This window comes from Pseudopipra pipra, chromosome 2, assembly GCF_036250125.1.
Source record: "Pseudopipra pipra isolate bDixPip1 chromosome 2, bDixPip1.hap1, whole genome shotgun sequence".
NCBI classification, from domain to species: Eukaryota; Metazoa; Chordata; class Aves; order Passeriformes; family Pipridae; genus Pseudopipra; species Pseudopipra pipra.
The window spans coordinates 78,908,638-78,931,269 of record NC_087550.1 but is presented as its reverse complement, the minus strand read 5'-3'; the positions used below and the strand labels follow the sequence as shown (position 1 = coordinate 78,931,269).

At 34.6% G+C, this 22,632-nt stretch overlaps 1 protein-coding gene across 19 annotated transcripts in view; it reads left to right on the top strand.

Moving 5' to 3' along the window:
• The window catches only part of DOCK9 (dedicator of cytokinesis 9), a 110,991-nt gene extending 88,708 nt beyond the window's left edge, over positions 1–22,283 (top strand). For 14 of the 19 annotated variants that reach the window (XM_064646048.1, XM_064646046.1, XM_064646041.1 and 11 more), the window contains 15 exons: positions 586–701; positions 3,582–3,719; positions 4,018–4,200; positions 4,850–4,963; positions 5,103–5,318; positions 7,088–7,145; positions 8,976–9,082; positions 12,650–12,772; positions 13,127–13,240; positions 14,724–14,870; positions 15,688–15,898; positions 16,643–16,833; positions 18,059–18,159; positions 18,357–18,495; positions 21,056–22,283. In XM_064646048.1, coding sequence (XP_064502118.1) covers positions 586–701; positions 3,582–3,719; positions 4,018–4,200; positions 4,850–4,963; positions 5,103–5,318; positions 7,088–7,145; positions 8,976–9,082; positions 12,650–12,772; positions 13,127–13,240; positions 14,724–14,870; positions 15,688–15,898; positions 16,643–16,833; positions 18,059–18,159; positions 18,357–18,495; positions 21,056–21,178 — 2,081 coding nt within the window. In that variant the 3' untranslated portion in view covers positions 21,179–22,283. Of the gene's footprint in view, positions 1–585; positions 702–3,581; positions 3,720–4,017; positions 4,201–4,849; positions 4,964–5,102; positions 5,319–7,087; positions 7,146–8,975; positions 9,083–12,649; positions 12,773–13,126; positions 13,241–13,495; positions 13,936–14,723; positions 14,871–15,687; positions 15,899–16,642; positions 16,834–18,058; positions 18,160–18,356; positions 18,496–21,055 lie in introns of those variants that run through there. The other 5 variants (XM_064646054.1, XM_064646050.1, XM_064646051.1 and 2 more) reach the window with 3 other exon arrangements.
• Positions 22,284–22,632: the final 349 nt, after the last annotated feature.

Here is a 22,632-nt window from a genome sequence, read left to right as displayed (position 1 = left end):
AATAGAATGTTTTTATTAAATACAGATCTATTACATGGTATTGCTACAAGTGCAGAATTCATTACTTGGGTCTTAAGCTGCATATAAGTAGGTGATTGTATTCCTGCAGCTCTTACTGTTTTGTATTTTCATCATGGTTGACTTGTGATTAACTTTGAGACCATTATGACATCACTAAATTACCAAAATTACATATTTTCAGCTGTAACTTCATCCTACTGCAGTACTTATTTTATGAATATATATGTGTATATATATATAACTGTACCTTTATATATATATACACCTGTGTATGTATGCACATATATTTGAAATATCACATATTGTTTTAACTGCTGCTTAATGCTTCTATTGTTGACATTCTTACTTAATATATTTTATGATCACATGCAAATTATGTTAGAATAATTATATGTCTATATTTGAAAAATATTTAAATGAATATGAATTATTTTTCTGCATTGAAGACTAACTTCTGTCAGGCTTTTACTTGTTAATCTTTTCCTAGTGCATCAAGTCTTTTGGAAATAAGAAACATTTAAATGAGTGTATCCAGCACTTACACTTCATTTGGAATTTCTGTAGGCTATGGCCATTCAGATGCAGATGTCCTTCACCAGTCTTTACTTGAAGCAAATGTTGCCACCGAAGTTTGCCTTACAATTCTGGATACTCTATCATTATTCACGATGGCTTTTAAGGTTTGTTCATGACTTGATGTTAACTTCTCCCATAATTATCTTTGAGAAGAAATATTTTTAAAAACTATTTTTAATTACATTTTACAGTCTGGTAATATAGCATTGTATTTTTAGCTTTTCTAGCATTGTATTTCGTTATTGTATCATGTAAAAGCTCGTAATATATCAAAGCAAAATGCTTTGGCTTCAGTTACACATTATACACAGACTCCATACTGTTCAGCAGTAATCTGTGGGGAAATCTCCTTCCTCATCCGAACTTCTTAAAAATATTTCCAGAAGTTTTAGTGTCTACCTCATATTAGTAGTAAAAGTGTCTTTTAAAGGCCACGCGAGGTGAAAGATCTGTTATATGGCAAAACCGTATCTGGATACTGTCAGACTTTTATATTGAACTTGGCTGATTATTACATTAATTGAACTCATTAATAGTGATTTGTGTGTGTTCCTCATCCGTAACTTTTTTTTCAGTTTGTCCAGTAATAAATCTTCTTTTTAGTTGTATCAGTTACTGCAGCTCTCCCATAGAATATTTATATAGCATGCCCATTTACTTACCCCTCTGGTCTGTTTTTTTTAGATTTTCCAGACATTAGAGGTGAAGCTATAAAAAGGAGAGATGATAGAGATGATAGTTTTAGTTTGTTTCTTCACTAATTAATTAGAGCAGTGTATCCATGTCCTTGCTTGAAGAATCAAATTTAGTGTCTTACCTAGTTATGAAAACATGAGCTTATTTATAATGAGATTCCTTTTATTAGTAATTTAATTAGAGTTTAGAGCCAGTTCTGTCCACAGATCTTATGACAGAATTGAAAATGAAGATACCTAGTTATAAAGATTTAAAGTAGAAGAAACACTAATCTTTTAATTATCGACCCATCGTGCCTGGAATGACAATCCTTCAAGGCTATCTGTGTGTTTTATGTTGAGAAAGTAGGGTAAGAGTATGCCAGAATAGTCTCAAAAATCCAAACAGAACAGGTAGGAGAATCAGGAGCTTCTCTTCAATAAACTGCACTAAAATACATAAAATCAGAATCTTGGGATGTTTTGGGTTAGAAGGGACCTTCAGAGATCATCTAGTTCAACCCTCCTGCATGGACAGACACCTTTCACTAGACCAGGTTGCTCAAAGCCCCAACCCCCGGCCTTGAAAACTTCCCATGAAGTGGGCATCCACAACTTCTCTGGGCAACTTATTCCAGTGCCTCACCACCTTCACTGTAAAAAAAGAATTCCTCCTTATGTCCAATCTGAACCTACCCTCTGTCCACCTGGATGCCTGTATGTAGTAATGACAAATAAGAGTGGAGAGTACAGAAGTGAGTTTCAGAAGGTGCAAGACCTTGTGGAATAATGTTGCAGTAGGAGGAACTGCTATGAGAAAATTCCACCAAAGTGAGTTAATACTTTGAGTGTGCCGCTCAAATAACTTTTAATAGGAATTGATTTAGCTAACTGTTACAACCTGGTTTAGAAGCTCCACGCTTTACTTGGTGTTACACTTATTTCAGGCTTCAAGAGATTTTGTTTACGCAAAGCCTTTTGATTCTTTGGTACCTTGAGTTCACATCTGGAATAAAACTACATATTTTTCTCTAAGAGATTTCTTACGATTTGTTGAGAAAATGGGTTTTGGCAGAAAGGATTTAACAGAAATAACATGCAACTTCACAAAAGCATTACATGTTACTGACACTAGCAAGCATTGCTATAGTAAGGGAACCTTTGTTACACCCAGCAAACACAAACTTAAGTGAAATACCCATAACTTAAGTGAACTAGCCTGGAGAAGAGGAGGTGCAGGCGTAGACCTCATCACTCTCTACAACTACCTGAAAGGAGGTTGTAGCCAGGTGGGCGTCGGTCTCTTCTCCCGGGCAACCAGCAGTAGGATAAGAGGGCACAGTCGTAAGCTGTGCCGGGGAGATTTAGGTTGAATATTAGGAAAACATTTTTTACAGAGAGAGTAATCAGACATTGGAATGGGCTGCCCAGGGAGGTGGTGGATTCACCGTCCCTGGAGGTTTTTAAGATGAGACTGGATGTGGCACTTAGTGCCATGGTCTAGTAACCATGGCAGTGTTGGATCAAGAGTTGGACTTGATGATCTCAGAGGTCTTTCCCAACCCAGTTGATTCTATGATTCTATGAAATACAGACAAGTTGCCCACAGTAGTAAAGGAAGAGACATTTAGAGAAGAAAGAATAAAGAGAGAAAGAGAGGAGAGAAGCGTATTTACCACTCTGGAGGTTACATGTTGACAGGTCAGGAGGGCAGAGGCCAAGGGGGGATGGAGACCCCATGCATGTCTATTTATAGACTCTCGCTCTTGTGGCCACTCCCTCTATACGGGACCTTTGGCTGGCTGCCACTCACTGTCCCCCCGGCCAAAGTCAGGGGTGCCACAGCCACTTAGATTCTCATGGGGACGCGATGTGGGCGGGCCACCAGGCAGCCTAATTGGCAGCCTGGCCACATGGCTTTCCCTGCCATGTGCTCTGCATGGTTGCACCATGTTGGCTGCAGGCCTAGGCCTAGCCCCTTCACCACCCCCCCACGCCCATGGTTTATTCAACCCATTGGTCAAATAGTCCAGTGAGATACAAATTCAGTCTCTGACATTAACAACTGATAAAAGTAATTGTGTTCTGTAAGTCTATTCAGAAGACAACACTTTCTTTATAAGCAAAATCAACAAAGTGTTAGAAATATCTAATGAAAATTCAAATATGTTTGTATTATTAAACATCTTGGTAATACTATGCAGATTATATTTTTTAAATGTCCTGCTTTTTGAAGATCTGTGTATGTTCTTAGAGTAGTATAAATGTATCACTGTACAAAACTTCTAAATTCTCGCTATCATTTTAAAGAATCAGCTACTGACTGATCATGGGCATAATCCACTGATGAAGAAAGTATTTGATGTATACCTCTGCTTCCTTCAAAAGAATCAGTCTGAAACAGCATTGAAAAATGTCTTCATTGCTTTAAGGGCACTTATTTATAAGGTAAGAAGTTTAAAAAATTTAATCTTCAAGTACTTGTTCAGTTCTTTAGTTAACAATATGTAACTATGTAAGAATTTAAGAACTAACATCCCAAATTAAAATTGTCAGTAATCAACAACAGTGTGGAATACTTGTCCTTTGAATTGCTATAAAAACTGTTTTGTGTCATAAACTACTCTAACTCTTGTTTTTTTCCACAGATTGAGGATATGAATATATTTGTGTTTTTCTTGACATTTTACCAAGACTTGAAGCTAGTTTTAGTGAATAACTTCTTTCTTTTCTTATTTTTCCTCAGTTTCCTTCTACATTTTATGAAGGTAGAGCTGATATGTGTTCTGCACTGTGCTATGAAATTCTGAAGTATTGTAATTCCAAACTGAGTTCAATTCGTACTGAAGCTTCACAGTTACTGTACTTTTTAATGAGGAATAATTTTGACTACACAGGGAAGAAGTCTTTTGTTAGAACACATCTGCAAGTTAGTATATTTTCTTTGTTTTTCTGTGGTTTTAAATATTGTATTTGTAGATGCTCAGTTGCATATCAGCGTGCAAAGCCCTGTCAGATAAAGACATAAAAGATATTATTAAGTGTTCAAGCAAGGCTGGTACTAAGAGTAAGAAGATGGCAATAAAAGTATGTTCAGTACAAGGGAATACTTAGAAACAGTTGAATGATCCTCTGTTTCATGGGAAATAATTTTTATTTGTCAGTGGCAAATGTTGTTTGTAGATGTTATTTTGATTGTTACATGGCATACCCCGTTGTGTCTGAAGAAGGAAAGGAATGCAGCAACAAGCATGTAAAAGTCTAAAAACAAATAATTGGAAAACTGTGTGTTCTGGCAAAGCTGGGAACACTAGTTTGCCAATTTAATGACCTCTTGCTAGTTTACCTGGCAGTCAGTCTTTAAAGTAAAGGATGCTTGTGCATTGAATTACACAAGGCTGTTTTTGCTTGCCCATGTTATTGTTCAAGTAATTTGGAAAAAAACACCAAACATTACTTTATTTAAGAGAATAATTTTTCAATTTAAAAGAACAAAACTTCCTTTGTAATTGCTTCATAGGTACATCTCAAGGGTATTTCATTAAATATGCTCTAACAAGATATTTGTTTCTGTCAAGGTTATTATTTCAGTAAGCCAGCTAATTGCTGATGTTGTTGGAATTGGAGGAACTAGATTCCAGCAGTCTCTTTCCATCATCAATAATTGTGCCAATAACGACAGAATTATAAAGGTCTGTTTTTATTCTTATTTCCATACTGTAGAAGGATGCTTGAAGACTCTTTCACAGCATCGTTTGCAATTACGTTTTATCATTTTATTATGCAAAGAATAGGAAAGGTAGTAGTTAACCTAACTTTTTCATGTTTTAGCACACTACATTCCCATCTGACGTTAAGGATTTAACAAAACGGATTCGTACAGTACTGATGGCTACAGCTCAGATGAAGGAGCATGAGAATGATCCAGAAATGCTTGTAGACCTCCAGTACAGCTTGGCAAAATCTTATGCTAGTACACCTGAACTAAGGAAGACGTGGTTAGACAGCATGGCAAGGATCCACGTTAAAAATGGAGATCTTTCAGAGGTAAGTTGAAAAAAAAAATCAAACTAGTCATTGATTTGTAATAAGCTTAAGCTTATCTTTTTAGACATTGAATGTATTATATGTAGTAGTTAGGGTGCAATGTAATAACTATTTTTAATAAGTTTTAATTGTTAGTAGATTAGTTTCAATAGCTGATAAGTTTTTGTCCTACCCGAGTATATCTGTAAGTAATTTCTGATTACTAATGCAAGGAACTTGTTTAATTGCTGTAGCTAATGCGCTACTAAGAATGGAATGCTCAATGCAAGCCATGGAAGACACAGGCCTTCTGCTATAAAATAGCTTTGTTATTAGTTGCTAAAACACTTAAAGCCACTCCCTGAGTTCCCCTCCAGTTGCCTTTATAGAATTAGCTATTACAGCTGTTACAGACTGCGTACTAGAAAAACTCCTAATATTCTGAAAATTGACAAATAACTTCTTTTGTTGTTTGCAAAAAGAAAGCTATCTGATTCCACTGTGCTGTTAAAATATTTAATTCTAGCAAAAAGGGGAATTGAGATTTGGAATTTTTATATGTCTTTATGTAAGTATTTTATCTGGATACAGGTGAATTTTGTCTCTTTCTAGAAGTTTGTTCCATCTGAAAGTATATCTCTTCATATGATACCACTGAATTTCATAAATATCTGTTAAAATTAGCATCATGTAAGCAAGTAAATATCTCCAGGAAATAAAAGGTGCTATCTTCCTAACTCAGATCTTAGCACTAGAATTCTCTTCTTCTATATGGTAGCAACACAGAAGGTGTATACAGTACTCTGTTACTAGCTTGTCTTTTGAAGGGAACAACTTCAGCTTTCTCAGAAGACAAGCTCTTTTAGTCCTTTTCAGGTCTGTTTTTGATGGTTTTGATTATATTAGAATCTTAGAATTTTTGACTATGCAACTAGATGAGGTTGTCTGTAAATCACCAAGCTCAACCCTATACAAAGTATGTATTAGAATTTCTGGGAGATTCTTACCTTTTTCCTTTGCCTCCCTTATCTGAGATTGCGCAGCCTCAGTAAACATATAAACAGTTCAATTGATAATTACAGTTAGAATAACACTTCGCTGAAAGCCTAAGCCTCTTTAGTAAAATAAGAATCTTGAATCTTTGGGTTTTTTGGTCCTTTCTGTGGAGAAAGGTGACCAATGTCAACTTCGTAAAACATCTCAAGTATCTGAAGATTTCTCTGTTCCCCTTCTTTTTCTTCTGTTGTCCAAACTACACCAACCAATTTCAATTCATAGATCAGATTCAAATTCATAGATAGATTCAAATTCCGTTCATAGATCAGATTTCTTGGTTTTTGCTGCTTTCAAATGGTCTGTCACTGGTTTCTTCTACATTTTTCTACGTCTGAAGCCAAAAGGCAGACAAAACAGGTTAGCAGAAGAACCACCAAATGTTGACTAGAATAATTAATAGCTTTTTTGTTTCACATAACACTTAAAATACATCCCAGGAAAGATTTGTCTGATTTTATTACAGCATGATGTTCCTACATTGTAATTTGTGATCCATGATCACTCTTAGATTGTGTACTGCTGCCCATGTTATTCAGTGTTCTGGTAAAGAAAGAGCGAGTGCACTTGCACAGTTATTGTTTTGCATAAATGAGGTGGAGAATTTTTACGGTAGTCATAGGACATCTCCAGCAAAAAACTGAAGAAATTGTCTTATTCTAGGATTCTTCTTATAGATGTCGTTTTTAATAGTTCTGTTTTAATGGTATTTTATAAGATTACTATTTCTGTTTTAGGCAGCAATGTGCTATGTCCATGTAGCAGCACTGGTTGCAGAATATCTCACAAGAAAAGGTATGATTTTGAAACCTTACTTTATGGTGTCTATTTTCTTATTATAGTCTAGGAAAATCAATAGTTTTATCTGAGAAAGTTGTAGGTATTTCATTTTTCGCCAAGGAAAAAATTCTGACCTACCTAGGTAGCTTAATCACATATTTAAGAGTATACTTGCATTTCTAAGGGGCAGCATTGCAGATGAAGGTGAAGTAAAATTTTTAGGAATGTAAAAATTTTAATTTTACACCAGAGCTGCTAATTGCTGAATTCAGATCCTCTCTAAAGCAATCTTAGCAGTTAATATTCTTGTTCAACAAGCAGTCTCTCACTGCCTATAGGGAAACATGGCATTGCAAGAGAAGTCAAAATAAATTTGTACAGATTTTCAGGTGCTCAATTGGTGATAAGAATGCTCAGAATGCTTCACCTGTCTTGGTACTCTGCTAGCAGCTCTCTGTAAAAGCAGGTTCTGATGACCCTTGAGATAGGGTAGAAAATTGTCCTTCATCCATAGGGTGAACCCATCAGAAGGGTTCTCAGTCAGGGATTTGAGAAAAGAAAAGCTTATATGGATTTTATTAAGAAAAATACATCTTTAGGAGGAAAATTCAGGAATCTGTTAAGACTGATTATGATATTGAGCTAGTGTTTTGGTTTTGTAGGCAAATCCACGTTCACAGCTTTTTAGCTTTGCCTTTGCATGACAGTTGAAAATGAAGCAAAGTCACAAGTCTAAAAGATACCTTTTCTCCGTTCCTTTTGAGCTTCTTGCCAAATACTTTAGTGTATAGGCTATCTCCTCTGCCCCAATGATTTCAGAAGCTTCTGAGACCAAATCTGGAATGAAATTGCTTGTCGAAGTTACTATGTCCTGTTGGAAGCCTGATAGTAACTGATAATTGGTGATAATCTGTATTAATTTGTGAGTCCTTTGGGTGATCTGGTATTTTTGTATACTGTCTTATAAGACTTATTTCCACTCAGTAATATAAAGGATCAGACTTCTACCTGTGGTTTTTCCAGGAGCCAAAAAACCCCATGCATATGGTGCAATCATTCAATAAAACTTCTGGTCAGACTCCTACCTGAACAGAATGAATCTTTGTAGGAAGGAGCTGTGAAATAAATATGTGCAAATCCTTGTGCTTCCATACTATTTAGTGATTGTTCTTGAGGCTTTAATTAATAGTTTTTGGTCAAAAATCCTGGTTTCTTAATTCAGCAATCTAATGTAATGAAAAAAGAGCTAAACAGCATGGGTAAAAGAGATAGGTTTTGTGTTGGAATGTTCTATATTCCATTTTTGCTAACTATTTTTTATCACTAAAGGAAGTTAGACTGCTATTTTGTTAGGTTTTTTCCTGCTTGTCTGTATATGAATAATCTGCTTTGCCATCCTTTGATCATTTTGTAAAGTTAATGTCAGTCCATTCATAGCATTAAGACTGGAAAAACTGATATGCCAGGGCCTGTTCCTGTACACAGTTCAAGCATGACTTCACAGTAGTTTAATTAAATACTGTAAAAGTTACTGTGAGTACCTTAGACTGAGGGTGGAGTAGATTAGTCAGAAGTTTAAGAAAAAGTAGGAAGATTCAAACTGCTTATTTTGGTAGGTAAGAGTCCACATATTAACATTACTGGTTTCTTAAAACCTATTTATACATACAGAATGATGTGAGGTCTTGTATTTTAATCATGCAGTGGGAGACTGATCTGTTTATTTGTTTGTTTGTTGGTAGGTATATTTAAACATGGTTTCTGCCTTATCAAGAATCACAAAATGGCCCAATGTCATCCTGCTGAAGAAAAGTAAATTTTTCTGTATTTCTTTTTTAATGCCAGGGATGTTTAGGCAAGGTTGTACTGCTTTCAGAGTAATCACACCAAATATAGATGAAGAGGCTTCGATGATGGAGGATGTTGGAATGCAAGATGTTCACTTCAATGAAGTAAGTAAACATAAAAGTGTTAGAATTGATGCACGTGGAAGTGCTGGGCATTTTTGTAAATTTTATGTTTCAGTATGGAGACTGACTAATATGAATGGTATAATAATTGTTTTCTTAGCCACTACATTTATCCTAAAACTGAAATAAAAAATATCTGTGAGCTGTGCCAGCTTCAGAGAATTTATACATGTATTTTAAATAAAGCGCTAGTACATCAACTCAGTACCACTTCTGGGAAAAAAGTAAAAAAAATGGGGTTTTATGCTATTTGACTGGATGAACATTAATGTGGCTTATTTATTAGAGTTAGCAAGATCTATTGTTTTTTAAAACTGACTTTGATTTAGATTGTTACTCCATCAACAATCGTGAAAATGTATTCACTGTTTTTTGCTGTTTACAGCTTCCCTAAGCAAATATGCCATAACAATGGAAGTGGTTTTCCTGACACCAGACTTGTGTTTTTTCTGGCCTTGTGTCTTTGCTGATCCATCTGAGCTAGTAAATTTTACTAGTAAGAAGCCTATATAAAAATATTTTAAATAATCTTGCTCATGAAGAGCTACATCTACACTATGTATTTGCTAGTATACTTGGGGAAGAGAGGGATGGCTCACTATTTGCAGTAGCTGTGTTGGAAAAATCCCTGGTGTGTAAACATAATTGTACAATAAAAATATTTTCTTTTGTGTTTCAGTTAGTGTGTGGTGAAGCCGTATGACAAAATTATTTGATTGTGCAAACTGTGGCTGTACTAACAGATTTAGAAGGAACAGATAAAAGACCCAGTGGTTCAAGCCTGGATTTAGGCCTAGGGTACCAGTGTTTTAGCCCTAAGTTCTGGTACTATGGCTTAGCAGCCACAGAAATTGTTGACTTGCCTTCTTCTGGGAAGGCAGGAGTTTTGATTACTTGAAATGGGAAATGTAGTGCTTTTTTCTTTCCAACGATAACCAATAGCAGATTGTTTTGTGGTTTGTTTTTTTTTTAATTTATGTGCTATTTTTTTAAATCACTGATTCTCCTGATCCAGCATGGAATTTAGCATGTTACTCAAAGGAAAATGCAATCTGCTCTAAGTTAACAAAGAGCAGGAATTCTAGTGAGTACTGCTGATGGAAAGTTTTGTTTGAAATTCTTGTCAGTGTTTCCCTGCCAAACCATTTGTCAGAGTTAAATTCTTTTGTACTTTTTTTTAAGTTGGAGTGGCTTTATTCTTTTTCTCATTAGTCAGTCCCTGCAAAAACAATATACTGCTTTTTCTGGGTCATTGAACCCTACACAAATTTATTTCCATCTCTCAGTATTTCCTTGGAATGGAAGTAGGCCAAGAGTGAAATTATAAGCCTGTATAGCTTGCAGAAGTATCAAACCAAGCCAAATTTCATTTCTCCCTGCATGCAACCCTTTCTAAACTTAACCATGTAGTAATCTAACTGATTAAATATTGAAAAAACTTACTGTTTTTCAGATAACTTCTAAAAGTTATCTGAAATGTGGGAAGAGTAATAAAAGGGAAGAAGTAATAATAGTAATAAAGAATAATAATTGGGAAGAACTGTTTGGGTTTAGTAGACTAAAAATCACAGATAAATTATGATTGTTAGTATTTTACAGAAGTACTTCAAAACAGGTAGTCTAGTTGCTTAAGGAATAGGAACATATTCATTTGTGTTCATAGGTAAGCAGAACTGTATTTGTCTGAGAAAAAAAATGACAGATCAATTGGTTACAGAAGTCAGAAAGCAGAAACATATCTTTCAAGCTGTATTTTACTACTACTGAACAAAATAATGCTCTGATGGGAATTCTTCCTGTATGTGGTAACAAGGCATATGGAATTTCTTTTTTAAAACTTGAGATTTCCCTGTTTGCTAGTTACTTCAGAGTTAAATTTCCAAAAGAGTAATTACTGGTATTGAGGGATCAGGGGAATCCCTTCTTTTTTCTAAAAAGGACAAAACATCTCTCGTATTCTCCAGTTTATATAAAATCTTCCTAATTAAGTGAAATTTGTCTTAAAACTTTAGGTAGTTTCTCATTTTAAAAGTTTAAAATTTTAGAATTCTCAATTTATTTCTCATTTTAAAATAATTTTCTCTCAGGTCAGGGTTGACCTGACTTATTTCCTAAGCTAGCCAGTTGAAAAAAACCCAAAATTTAATTTTGGGGGTTGTGTGGTTTCTTGTTTTTGTGGGGTTTTTTGGTTTTTGTTTTAACAAAGCTACTATGTTTGTTTTGTTAAGCAGTTGTTTACCTATGCCATTCCATGAGAGGCTTTATTCTAACTTGCAGATGGGTAAATGAAAGAGCCTCACAGGAATGCAGTATCCTCTCAAAGTTGTACAAAGACAAGTGCAAAGCCTTGCACCTGCAGAGAAAAAAAAAAGGCAAAAAATCTATATGGGCTGAGCAGCAGCTCTGCAGAAAGACCTGGAAGTTCTAGTGGACAAGGGGTTAAATGGGAATCATTAGTGTGGCTTTGTGGAAACAAAGGCCAACTGCATGCTGCATTGTATTAGAGAGAGGATTGAGTCAAGAAGTGAAGGGAAGTGGGGGTTTTCCCTTTTACCTCAGTATTTTTGGAACCCCATCTCTAATCTTGTGTCTAGCACTGACCCCCAAAAGTCAAGAAAGGTATCAACGAACTGGAAAAAATCCACCTCCTAAGGTGGTTAGTAGAAGAATCAGACTGTTCCAAGAGGTGCACCGTTAAAAAGCAAGAGGCTGTTCTCACAGGTTACGAGGGAAACTGCTTGAATATATGGAAAAAAACTCTTCCCATGAGAATGGATAAGCTTTGAAACAGGTGGCTCAGAAATGTTGTTCTTTTTCTCCCTTCTATCAGCTCTCCCACTTGAAGGTTTTGCTCTTTATGTGAAAACAGAATTTTACTGTTTTGCTACGTTTGGGTGCCCTCTGGTGTCTGAGTTAAGACTCATGACATAAAACAGTGTGGACATCCCTTGTGGTCCAGTAGTGACACTGGTCTTTCAGTTCCCACCACTTGGTTGCTGAGGATGGAGATACTGGGGAGTCTGTGCCCCCCCCCCCCCGTAATCACTGGGGGAAATGTTTTAAGGAGGAGATGTTTTAAGTTCTGTTGCAGCACACGGATGAGGGTAGCATTTTTTCAGTCTAATTTATGCTTTCAGTGTTAAAGTTGACTTTTCATAGTGATGTCTTTATGCTGTCTTAGTCCTCTGCCAAAGGGAGGCGATGGAATAGAGTAGCATTAGATCCTTTCTAAGGATAAAAGGACTTACTTCCAGCTTCTGGCTTCACCACTGTGATGTAAGAATGGTACAAGAAGGTCTAAAGAGTATCTAAATGAAAAATGCTGTTTGTGGTAAATATAAAGATTACGTATGTACACTCAAACCCTTCTGTCTTGTTTTGTTTCCTTTGCAATTTTTGATTGCCAAAATAATTTAAATCACTATGTGTAGATAATTATTGTGAGGCAAGATCTCCCTTTTCGCTGGCAATAACTTTGATATAATTATTTGCTGTGCTTCTCATGAGTACTGAATTGGTTTACATTTTCAAATGTGTATCCAAATATAGGATGTGCTGATGGAATTGTTGGAGCAGTGTGCTGATGGACTCTGGAAGGCAGAACGCTATGAACTCATTGCTGATATATATAAACTTATAATTCCCATTTATGAAAAACGGAGAGATTTTGAGGTACTAAATTCATCATAAGTAATATCTATGGAAGAAAAAAAATCCAGAATTTTCTAGTCATAACTGCATGATGCATTGGACATCACAGAACAAGAGTATTAAAATCGTAACTGAAATTTAAATGTGTTGAAATTTTTGGTTTCTTTTTAATAATTAAAAATGTTTTTCTTTAAATATAAATAATTAAAAATTACTCTTGCATATTGTCATTTTGATACAAGTGCTGAACTTATTACTGCCATTCAATAAAACAATGTTTCTGGTTGTTACTAACTACAAGGATATCGTTTATTGTTGTTTTAAGGTTGCAAAGTTCTGCTTTATTGTTTTACCTTGTTATTGTTTTATTTTTAGAGGCTTGCTCATTTATATGACACTCTTCATCGAGCATACAGTAAAGTTACAGAAGTTATGCATACAGGCAAGAGACTGCTGGGAACTTATTTCAGGGTAGCATTCTTTGGACAAGTGAGTATAACTTACTTTCATTTGTCTGCTCTGTGCAGTAAGAAAAACCTGAATTTATTTTACAAGGTATACTGTTTCATCTCCTATATTGATACCATGACATAAAAGGCACAAGAAATGTGTTCTGTAGGAAATAATTGAACGCCATCAATAATTTATTTTAAAACATATATCAATTCCAATAAAATTCTTATTATTTTCCTCAGTAAATTTTTTGCCTTTTTTCCTTTCTCTTCTTTTATTTACTACCTTAAGGCAGCGGTAAGTTTTCTGTAATGTCAGTTCTTAGCAATGTATTGATTTAATGTCTGTAGTGCTACAGTGTGGTTTGCAAGGCTGCTTCTTAGATTGGTATGCATTAATAGCCATTGCAATTCGAAAAATAACATCAAGTTCCATTTAGAGAGCAGATCACTCTTTTCTGTGCATCAATACTGCATGCTTCAAACCAAAGTTCTGGCTGTGTATTGGACAGCTTCGTGTCCTCTAATATATGTCTAGAATGCCTTTGTATCTGTATGGTATCACGCAGCATCAAATAATACACTTTCTACGTGCGTAGCCCAGTTGCTTAGTTGTTCAGCTGAGCATGGAGAATTGTAAAGTACTCTGAGCAGTATAACTTCACATGTATTCTGTTGTCTTTTATAACTTTATAGCAATACCAGTTTACAGACAGTGAAACAGATGTTGAGGTAATTACAGTAACCGCTTACAAAGCAAGCAATGCAGTAAAAACTACTGCATTTCACCTTAGTTTGGTGTGGGTATTTTTGTCAATCTAGCCTGTGTTTATACATGATATGTTGTGCTTTTCTATTTCGTCTGTTTCGCTTATGACAAAAATATTTATTTTCTGGTTTCAAACATGAACTCAGACATGGCTTGTTGTTTTAAACCAATGACCTGTTTCACTTTCCATGTACTCTATTGTGCATTTAGTTACAGGTTTAAAACCTTATGTAATAAAATAAAGAAGTATATACCAATATAGTACACCATAAAATTAAGATATTTGCGTAATTAAATTTTTTTTTCTGGAATTAATTTTTTGTTACTAAATAAGGAAAATTTTTTTTATGTAAACTATTGCCAAAATACTCACTTATGAATCAGATAGTGCTGTTGGGCAAGATTTCTGTTTTGGTGAGTGAAACAGTGCTGCAAGTTCACTTTTAAATAAAAGTGAAGGAGACTTATCTCAAAGGCTTGGCACACCATAAGATTGCAACAAACTTTAAAAAAATTAAATTCTGTGTTTCCATTACTTTCACTCGTGTTGTAGTAGAGAGTTACATTTTTCTGTTGTTTTTTTGTTCTCTTAAGAAAACTTTTTACTTAGATTTTAATTTCTCTTTATTTACATTTGCTTGAATACTGATGTTATATGTTTATATTTCCTTTGAACCACACACGTTATGTCCATCTCAATCGTTGCCCTAAATGTTTTTCCCCAAGATTTTGATTACTTCATTTTTTACAGGGTTTCTTTGAGGATGAAGATGGAAAGGAATATATCTATAAAGAGCCTAAACTCACACCTCTTTCAGAAATTTCCCAAAGACTCCAAAAACTCTACTCCGACAAATTTGGATCTGAAAATGTCAAAATGATTCAGGATTCTGGCAAAGTATGATCTTTATTCTCTCTAAAAAATTCTAATATATTACTTTCACTAATTCACTTGAAATACTGTGAGATCACTGCCTCTTAGTCATTTGATACACAAGCATACGTGTCTAAAAACTCTGCTGTTTGAAAGGCATGACAGAACTATTATCTCCTGCTAAGCTTGCCTTTTAGGACAACCAAAAAGCTTAATTTCTGTAGTGTTACCTCTCAAAACAATAATTGTATATTAGAACAAGTTTGGATTATGATCATATTCTGTGTTAACTTCAGCTATATTTCTTGCCCATTCGTGCACAGTCATTCTTTGGAAATTTTTCCCTTTTTACACCTCAACCTCGGACTTTATGGTGACTTTTGCCTCAACATCAGGCTTTATTTTCTCTTATTATAATTTCCTGGCTCTTTTGTTTCTTTATTCTACTATTAAGATCAAAACTTTCTGTGCCTCTTGGCCTGAGAGTGCAGCATTGGTGGGCGTTTCAGTATTGGAACTGTAAAAGGAAAGGAGAACTTAATGCAAGAACTAGGTTTAATGATCATGAGTGATTTAAAAAAAAACAACAACAACAAAAAAAAAACAAACCAAAACCAACAAAAAAATCCACAATGCGTTGTAATGCATCTAGTTGCCTTGTCTTCCTAATAGTTGAAAGCTGAAAGCAGGAAACCCCTGTGAAGGCATGAAGATTTCCTGTATTTTCAATAATTTAAAGGTTAAGAGACCAAATTTAATTTCTGAAAGTTGTGTAACCATTATTGAATCCACTTTATTCACAATGTAGCTATTTGATTTTTTTTTTTGTCCTGTTTTTAAGGTAAATCCTAAAGATTTAGATTCAAAATATGCATATATTCAAGTTACGCATGTAATTCCATACTTTGAAGAGAAAGAGTTGCAAGAAAGAAAAACAGATTTTGAAAGGACTCATAACATTCGTCGCTTTATGTTTGAGATGCCTTTTACTCAAGCTGGTAAAAGACAAGGAGGAGTAGAAGAGCAGTGTAAGCGACGGACAATTTTGACAGGTACTGATTGAATGGAAGGCTTTGATGGAAGCATTAAATGCATCAAATGGTCTAATTCTGTTCTGTATAGGTTTTTCCATTTCACTTAATAAAGTCCTTTATAGCTATCAGCTAAAATCCTTTTCATATTTTTAGCCATAACTACGTTTTTCGGATTGGTTTCTTCAATAGAGAATCCTCAAAATTATTATCTTTTTTTCTTTAAGTTTCAAGAATTGTGAATCTGGAGTCTAGCTTTCCTTGCTCTTAGAAAAAGACTATTTTGTGTTTTGTCCCTGTTAAGTGTGTTTCTATATTAATATAGTTGTAAAAACAAATAAGTGACTTTATAATGTTAACTGTCCATGGCCAGTAGTTGTGAGGAAATAGAAAGTACAGCTTTGCTATTTTTGATTCTTCTCTTCTTGAGATATGTGAATGATAAGCAATTCTTTTTACAGTTCTCATATGAATTAAGTTCCAATGGTTTATTTCTTTGTGGTTGTTCGTAGCAGTAATGACAATGATCGATCTTTGCTGTAATGAATGTAAAGATGTGCACATTTACATTTTCAGTGTTTTATTTCCCTGTACATTACTATTTCTAATTATGTAAGTTATAATATATATATGTTATTATAATATATAAGTTATTAAATTGGGCAACTAATTACATCAAAATGAGATTTTAGCATAAGATTGTCTCAAAACTCACCTTATTCAAAAACATTTTCCTAACTATAGTAAACTTGTTTCCGTCCATAGCTATACATTGCTTCCCATATGTGAAAAAGCGCATTCCAGTAATGTACCAGCACCATACTGATCTAAACCCAATTGAAGTAGCCATTGATGAAATGAGTAAAAAAGTTGCAGAACTCAGACAGCTTTGCTCTTCAACTGAAGTAGATATGATCAAATTGCAGCTGAAGCTACAGGGAAGTGTCAGTGTTCAGGTAAGACCTTTGCCATTTGCTTCTGTCCCTGAAAAATTATATAGGTAGCATTTTGTAATTAGTTGCTATTCTGTATGTTCCAGAACATCCTGAATTAGAACTATTCTCACTGTTTGCAGTTATTTCCTGAATAGGAAAAACACTAAAAATGTGTCATATAAACACTGACCATAGACAGTTACATGGAAGAATTAAGATTCATCTCTGGAATCTGTTGCAGTCTGAGCCCCATCAGGTTTTGGTGTAAAGCTGAAACTACAACAAAATAGTGGATGAATAGGAGGATGAATGAACATATTTGGCCTAGCTGTAGGTCTGCCCACAGTAGGTCCAACATATTTTGTTAAGATCCCTGTCAAGGTAGAGAGTGACAAAATATAGGAGGAAGTTAGTGGCAGAAAATCTCACTGTGCAACATTTCTTTTTGCCTAAGGCAAGCAAGAACTGAACACATAAAGAAATCATCAGACTCCCCAAAATAGGGTACATGGTTTTAAAAGCAATAGTTTTTAAATGTTTTTAAAAAAACAACGTTTTTAAAACAATAGTTTTAACATGTACAAGTCAATATGGTAAGGATCTTCAAAATGAAGTGACAAAAGTGCCGCTCTACTGTTTTTAACTGATTCAAAACAAAGGAACCGTAAGCACAGTCATCTGAAATGAACAGTTTTCATGTTGAACAGAAAAGAGAAAAAAACCAAGCCAAGGTTTCAGAATCAGCAAGTTGTCAGGCTAGTGTTTGGGGTGAGAAGGGAGGGGCTCTTACTGTTAATATAAAGGAATAATAGGGATGAGTCAGAACTCACTGAATCCACTTTTCATGTAGCTACCATAAGAGTGCAATTAAACATCTATGAATTATTGCAGAATTTTCAACTTGGAAAACTGTTTTTAATAGATAAGCAGACCAAACAGTATTACATTTACCTCATTTTCATCCCCTAATTTCATAAGCAAAGATGACAGATGGGCAGTATCTGCAGTTACTTTGCCACATCACTGAAGTGGTTTCTTTGTGCCAGGACAGGTTAATACAGATTACTGGAGAGACCACTTCTGCTCTTATGTTTCAGCTCTAGCAGTTTTCTTGGTTTAGAAGCCCAGCTTTTTTGAAATCAGTGTGTTCTCATAAGAAAATAAAATCTGATAGACACCTGCAGTACCTGTTATTGCTAAGACAATGTCAGATAACTGAGTATTTTTTAATTCTTGTTCTTTTTAGGTTAATGCTGGTCCATTAGCATATGCAAGAGCTTTCTTAGATGACACAAACACCAAAAGATATCCAGACAATAAAGTAAAGCTACTAAAGGAAGTTTTTAGGTAGGTTTGCCTTTTTTTGGAGGTGGGGGAAAGGGGAGAAAAAGTTTACTTTTCTTTCTAGACTCATACCATAAGAATGTTTTAAAAACTTTTAACTTTTATGGTGTTCTGATTGCATTAAAACATACTTTGAAGTGACATTTTAAATCAATATTTTGGATTTGTGATTGAAAACTTCTTTATTTTCTCTAAATCAGGCAATTTGTTGAAGCCTGTGGCCATGCTCTGGGTGTAAATGAACGACTTATAAAGGAAGACCAGTTGGAATATCAAGAAGAAATGAAGGCCAACTACAGAGAAATGGCAAAAGAGCTTTCTGAAATAATGCATGAACAAGTATGTGCTGAAATTAAGTTATACATACCATAATTCAGAATGTAACTATAATGTGAAAGCAATAGGAAAAATGTATGTAGTGCTTTATACAAAAGGATTTTCTTTTTTTTTTCCCTTTCTATCTGAGAAGAAGCATGTCACGAAATTGTGGACCTTAATTTTTTTTCTGTTTGTGAATTTTCTTGGCACCAGCCTGGTTTTTTGTAGGCAAGGAAGACTGCAGTAAAGATAAAGCAGATTTAATTAAATTAATATGTGTGGTTGCAGAGGTCTCTATTCAGTGACTCAAAAAGCTGATTTTATTCTGTACTTCCTGGTAACTGTAGGGGGATTTGTTCTGAAAGCTTAGCCCTTTTTCATTAGATTTTGGAGATACAAACATTTACTTTTGCAACAGTTCCATCTTTCAAGAGGTATTTCAGTACATTTTCTTGAGAGAAGCCCACTACTGACAAGCTAAAGATATGGGAGAAGGAAAACCAGAACTCTTGTGTAGTGAAACATAGGACCTTGCATCTGTAGTAGAAATGTCTCCTGACTTCAAAGGCAAAGATATTATTTTCAGGAGGACAGGAAGGGCTGAAGTTTCATGCTTGATCCCTGCCTTCTTGACATTTTTATTCATCATATTCATCACTTAAGGTTCCTTTTCTTACATCCACTGTTACTTGTATAACCTTTTCCCAGAGCCATAGAATAGTTCTTAACCCTCAAGACCTGCATTTCTTCCTCACAAGAAATAACTTGTGTTTTCTGATAATATTTTACCTTTCAAACACAAGTCTATGAGACTTCCTTAGATGTATGACCATAATAGAAACTTTTCTTAGTCTGAGAACCAATGCATCCTAGTCTGCACTTTCTCAGGTACTGTGCTATGAGTGGCTCTGTGATATGATATCATTATGGTGAAGCACATGAATATGGCAAGCACATAGGATTTATTTTCATTCTCTTATTTTGATATCCTATCACAGAGAAGAGCTCATGACAAAACTAACTCATTTTAACCACCAATGATAGAAAATATTGTGAAACAAAGTTTATAGGAAGTGATACCATTTTTCCAGAATTTGTGTGGTTGGGGTTTTTTTTTAATAAAAAACAGTATCTTTCACATATGCATGTAGAAGAAAAGAGTTTTGAAAGATCCATGAAACAGAAAAAGAGATTTCTTAGCTGACAATAATGGGACAGTTTGACTATATTTCAATGTGATTAATTGAAAAGCAGAACGCAGAAGAGGGTTCTAGAAAGGAGGATGACTGATTGGAAAGCTGATTAAGATGAACAAAGTACTTGAGAGAATTAGACAGCTGTACAAAATACCCCTTTTGAAGAGGGAGGCAAGTGTTTTGGTCAAATAATTTGATGATAAAGGCAAGATTAGCATTCCTCTGGCATAGGAAAAAGTAAAAGAATACGACAATTTGTGTACAAGAAAAAATACTTTGAACTCAGTGCTAGATTTGGATGTTTAAAAAATGCTAAAGTGTATGAATTTCTGAAGATTGATGATAAGAAAAAGCATGTAATGCCTGAAATTTCAGGAGTAAATCACATTGCCCCTTCTTCTCTTTGTTTACTTTTAGAAAAACAACTGATATATATATAGGGTGAGCACAATATGAAAGTACATCACTGACTGCAGTATATAGTATTAGCCTACCACTGTATTTTTTTATACAGATGTCATTAGTTGTAAATAATTAAAACATGCAATGTTGTTGATGGTTTGGGGTTTTTTGGGTTTGTGGTTTGTTTTTTCTTAAATTAGACTCCCCTGAAGTAGCTAATTTCAAAAACTCCCCTGAATGCTTAGAAACATCAGGTTCTTTCATTGAAATCTTGAAAAATGTCACCTTTATGTGCCTGCCTATTGCTGGTCTGGGAAAAATAGCTTTGCACAGGGTTTGTTCTAATGTCACTGAATAAACCATTAGCTGTATTGCAACACTGGGTTTTTAACAACTGCAAATATTTTGTTCTAAAATATATATAAAAGAATCTTAACAGATTTTTCTTTTTTTTCTCCTCTGCTGCTTGCCAATATGATCAGATGGGATGGTAATTAGTTTTCTCTACTTCTGTTCTCTTAGTTTAATAATTCCTTTTTTTTTTTACAATGTTTCTTATTGTAGTATCAATTTGTTTATAGCTGTTAAGCATGAAGTCTTTCTGGTGCTTCAATAGCATTTTGTAAGAAAGAAGTGCTCAAATCATACTTCTAAGGTTAAGAAAGGAAAACCAAAAAAGAGCAGAAAGTGAGCTTGTTGTCACTGTGAATCTCCTTTTGAAAGTTAAAAGGAGGAATGAGAGAAACTATCTAAGCATCCTCTACAGAGGACAATGTAATATCTAAATTAGGAGAACTGATATTGGAGAAATAACTACTGCCCCTGCCTAGGAGAGGATGGCTGAATAGAGTAACCAGCCTTAAGAAGCTCTGTGCAATTGAGAAAGTACTGGGAGGTTGAGTTGATAAGCAGCACATCATGAAATTGATAAATGCTTGTCTCATTTTGTAACAATTTTGTAAATACGTGTTTTTTATTTTAAGATTACTCCGGTTGAAGAAAAGGCCAGTGTCATGCCTAACTCACTACACATTTTCAACGCCATAAGTGGAACTCCAACAAGCACAACAGTTCATGGGATGCCCAGTTCTTCTTCAGTTGCATGATTGTTTTGTAAAGGAAAGTATGTTTCGTTTCTTTCGAAATTTGTGGATTGGCTTCATCGTGTGCAAACTCAGGATGATCTTGAAGCTAAATGTTGGGCACGTGCAAGCTGCATAGTTCATACGAATGTTTGAGCACACTTAGCAAATAGCAGTTACTGGTAGTAGTCTTTTAGAATAAGGGAGGTGCACATATATTTTTTAATCTCGCTGGTAAAATTTAAAAATGTTCACAATGTCATTGCAGAAGTGCGTGTTGGAAAATTATAAAGTTGAAGCTAGCTTCTGTTGTTCATTAGAAAGTATTATTAAAATGAATTGCACATTACAAAAAAGTGTTGTGGGATGTAATTTTGCAGATATGTAACATTCAGGTGTTCTTTTTGTGTATGGCACATAGAGATTCCTAATACAAGAACTATTTTGGGGCTTGACAGAGACTAGTTTTTGGGGTTTAATGGAACTGACAATAGTAGTTTTTGTACCATTTGGCAAATTGTTGTGCTTTATTTTATACCTTGTTGCATTTTGGAGGTATGTGAGCTTAAATCTTACTAAACAACTAAATACAACCAAAGGTCTGTATTAATGAACACTGAATTATACTACAGTATCAATAGTAGTAAATTGTTATGTACATATCGTTTGTTAATACAGTCCATACAGTCTGTACATAAATGTATTACATTTCTAATCATTTTTTTAATATTCATACCAGCTCTTACCATTCTGCTTTCAGTTTATTTTGAAAATCTGCTCATTCCAAGTATATGCAGACTTTACAGTTCATTTATTCCTGTATATAAATAAGTGCAATATAAAGATGTATACAGTCTTTGCCATGTTAGGTTTATATGCAGTTATTAAAAGAAAAAAAACCTTTTTGCCAAAGCAATGGAGTATGTAATTGGTAATCATGGTTACTGTGGTAAATGGTGGTATTATTTAAAGCTTTTTCCATATTCTTATTCTTTTAAGACATTAATTTAGTAATTTTATATTTGGGGAAAATAAAGGTTTTTAATTTTATTTAACTGGAAGCACTGTTCTGCTGTAATTAAACATTCTGTATTACATCTATATTAAAAGGAAAAAGGTAGTTACTTTTCTCATTGTGTGCTCTGGTTTTTAATTTTAGATTTGTGCCTGACATTTGGGAAATATGAAAGCTTGATCAAAAAAAATGGCTTTTTGCAACTTGAGTGTAAGATGAGATGCAGACACTTCTAGGGTTTACTTCATATTCTTTGTCAATAAAGAGAATTTAGATTATTAGTTGAGACATCAGTTTTGAGTCCATCACATTTGACACAAGTACAATGTTACCGTAACTACAAGTTGTTATTCACCAAAACAGTTAATATTAGGAAGTCTTCAAAACTTTTCATCACATAACAGTAGAAATCATCTATTCCTTATGACATAAGGTTCCTGTCATTTTCTGTAGTGTAGCGTGA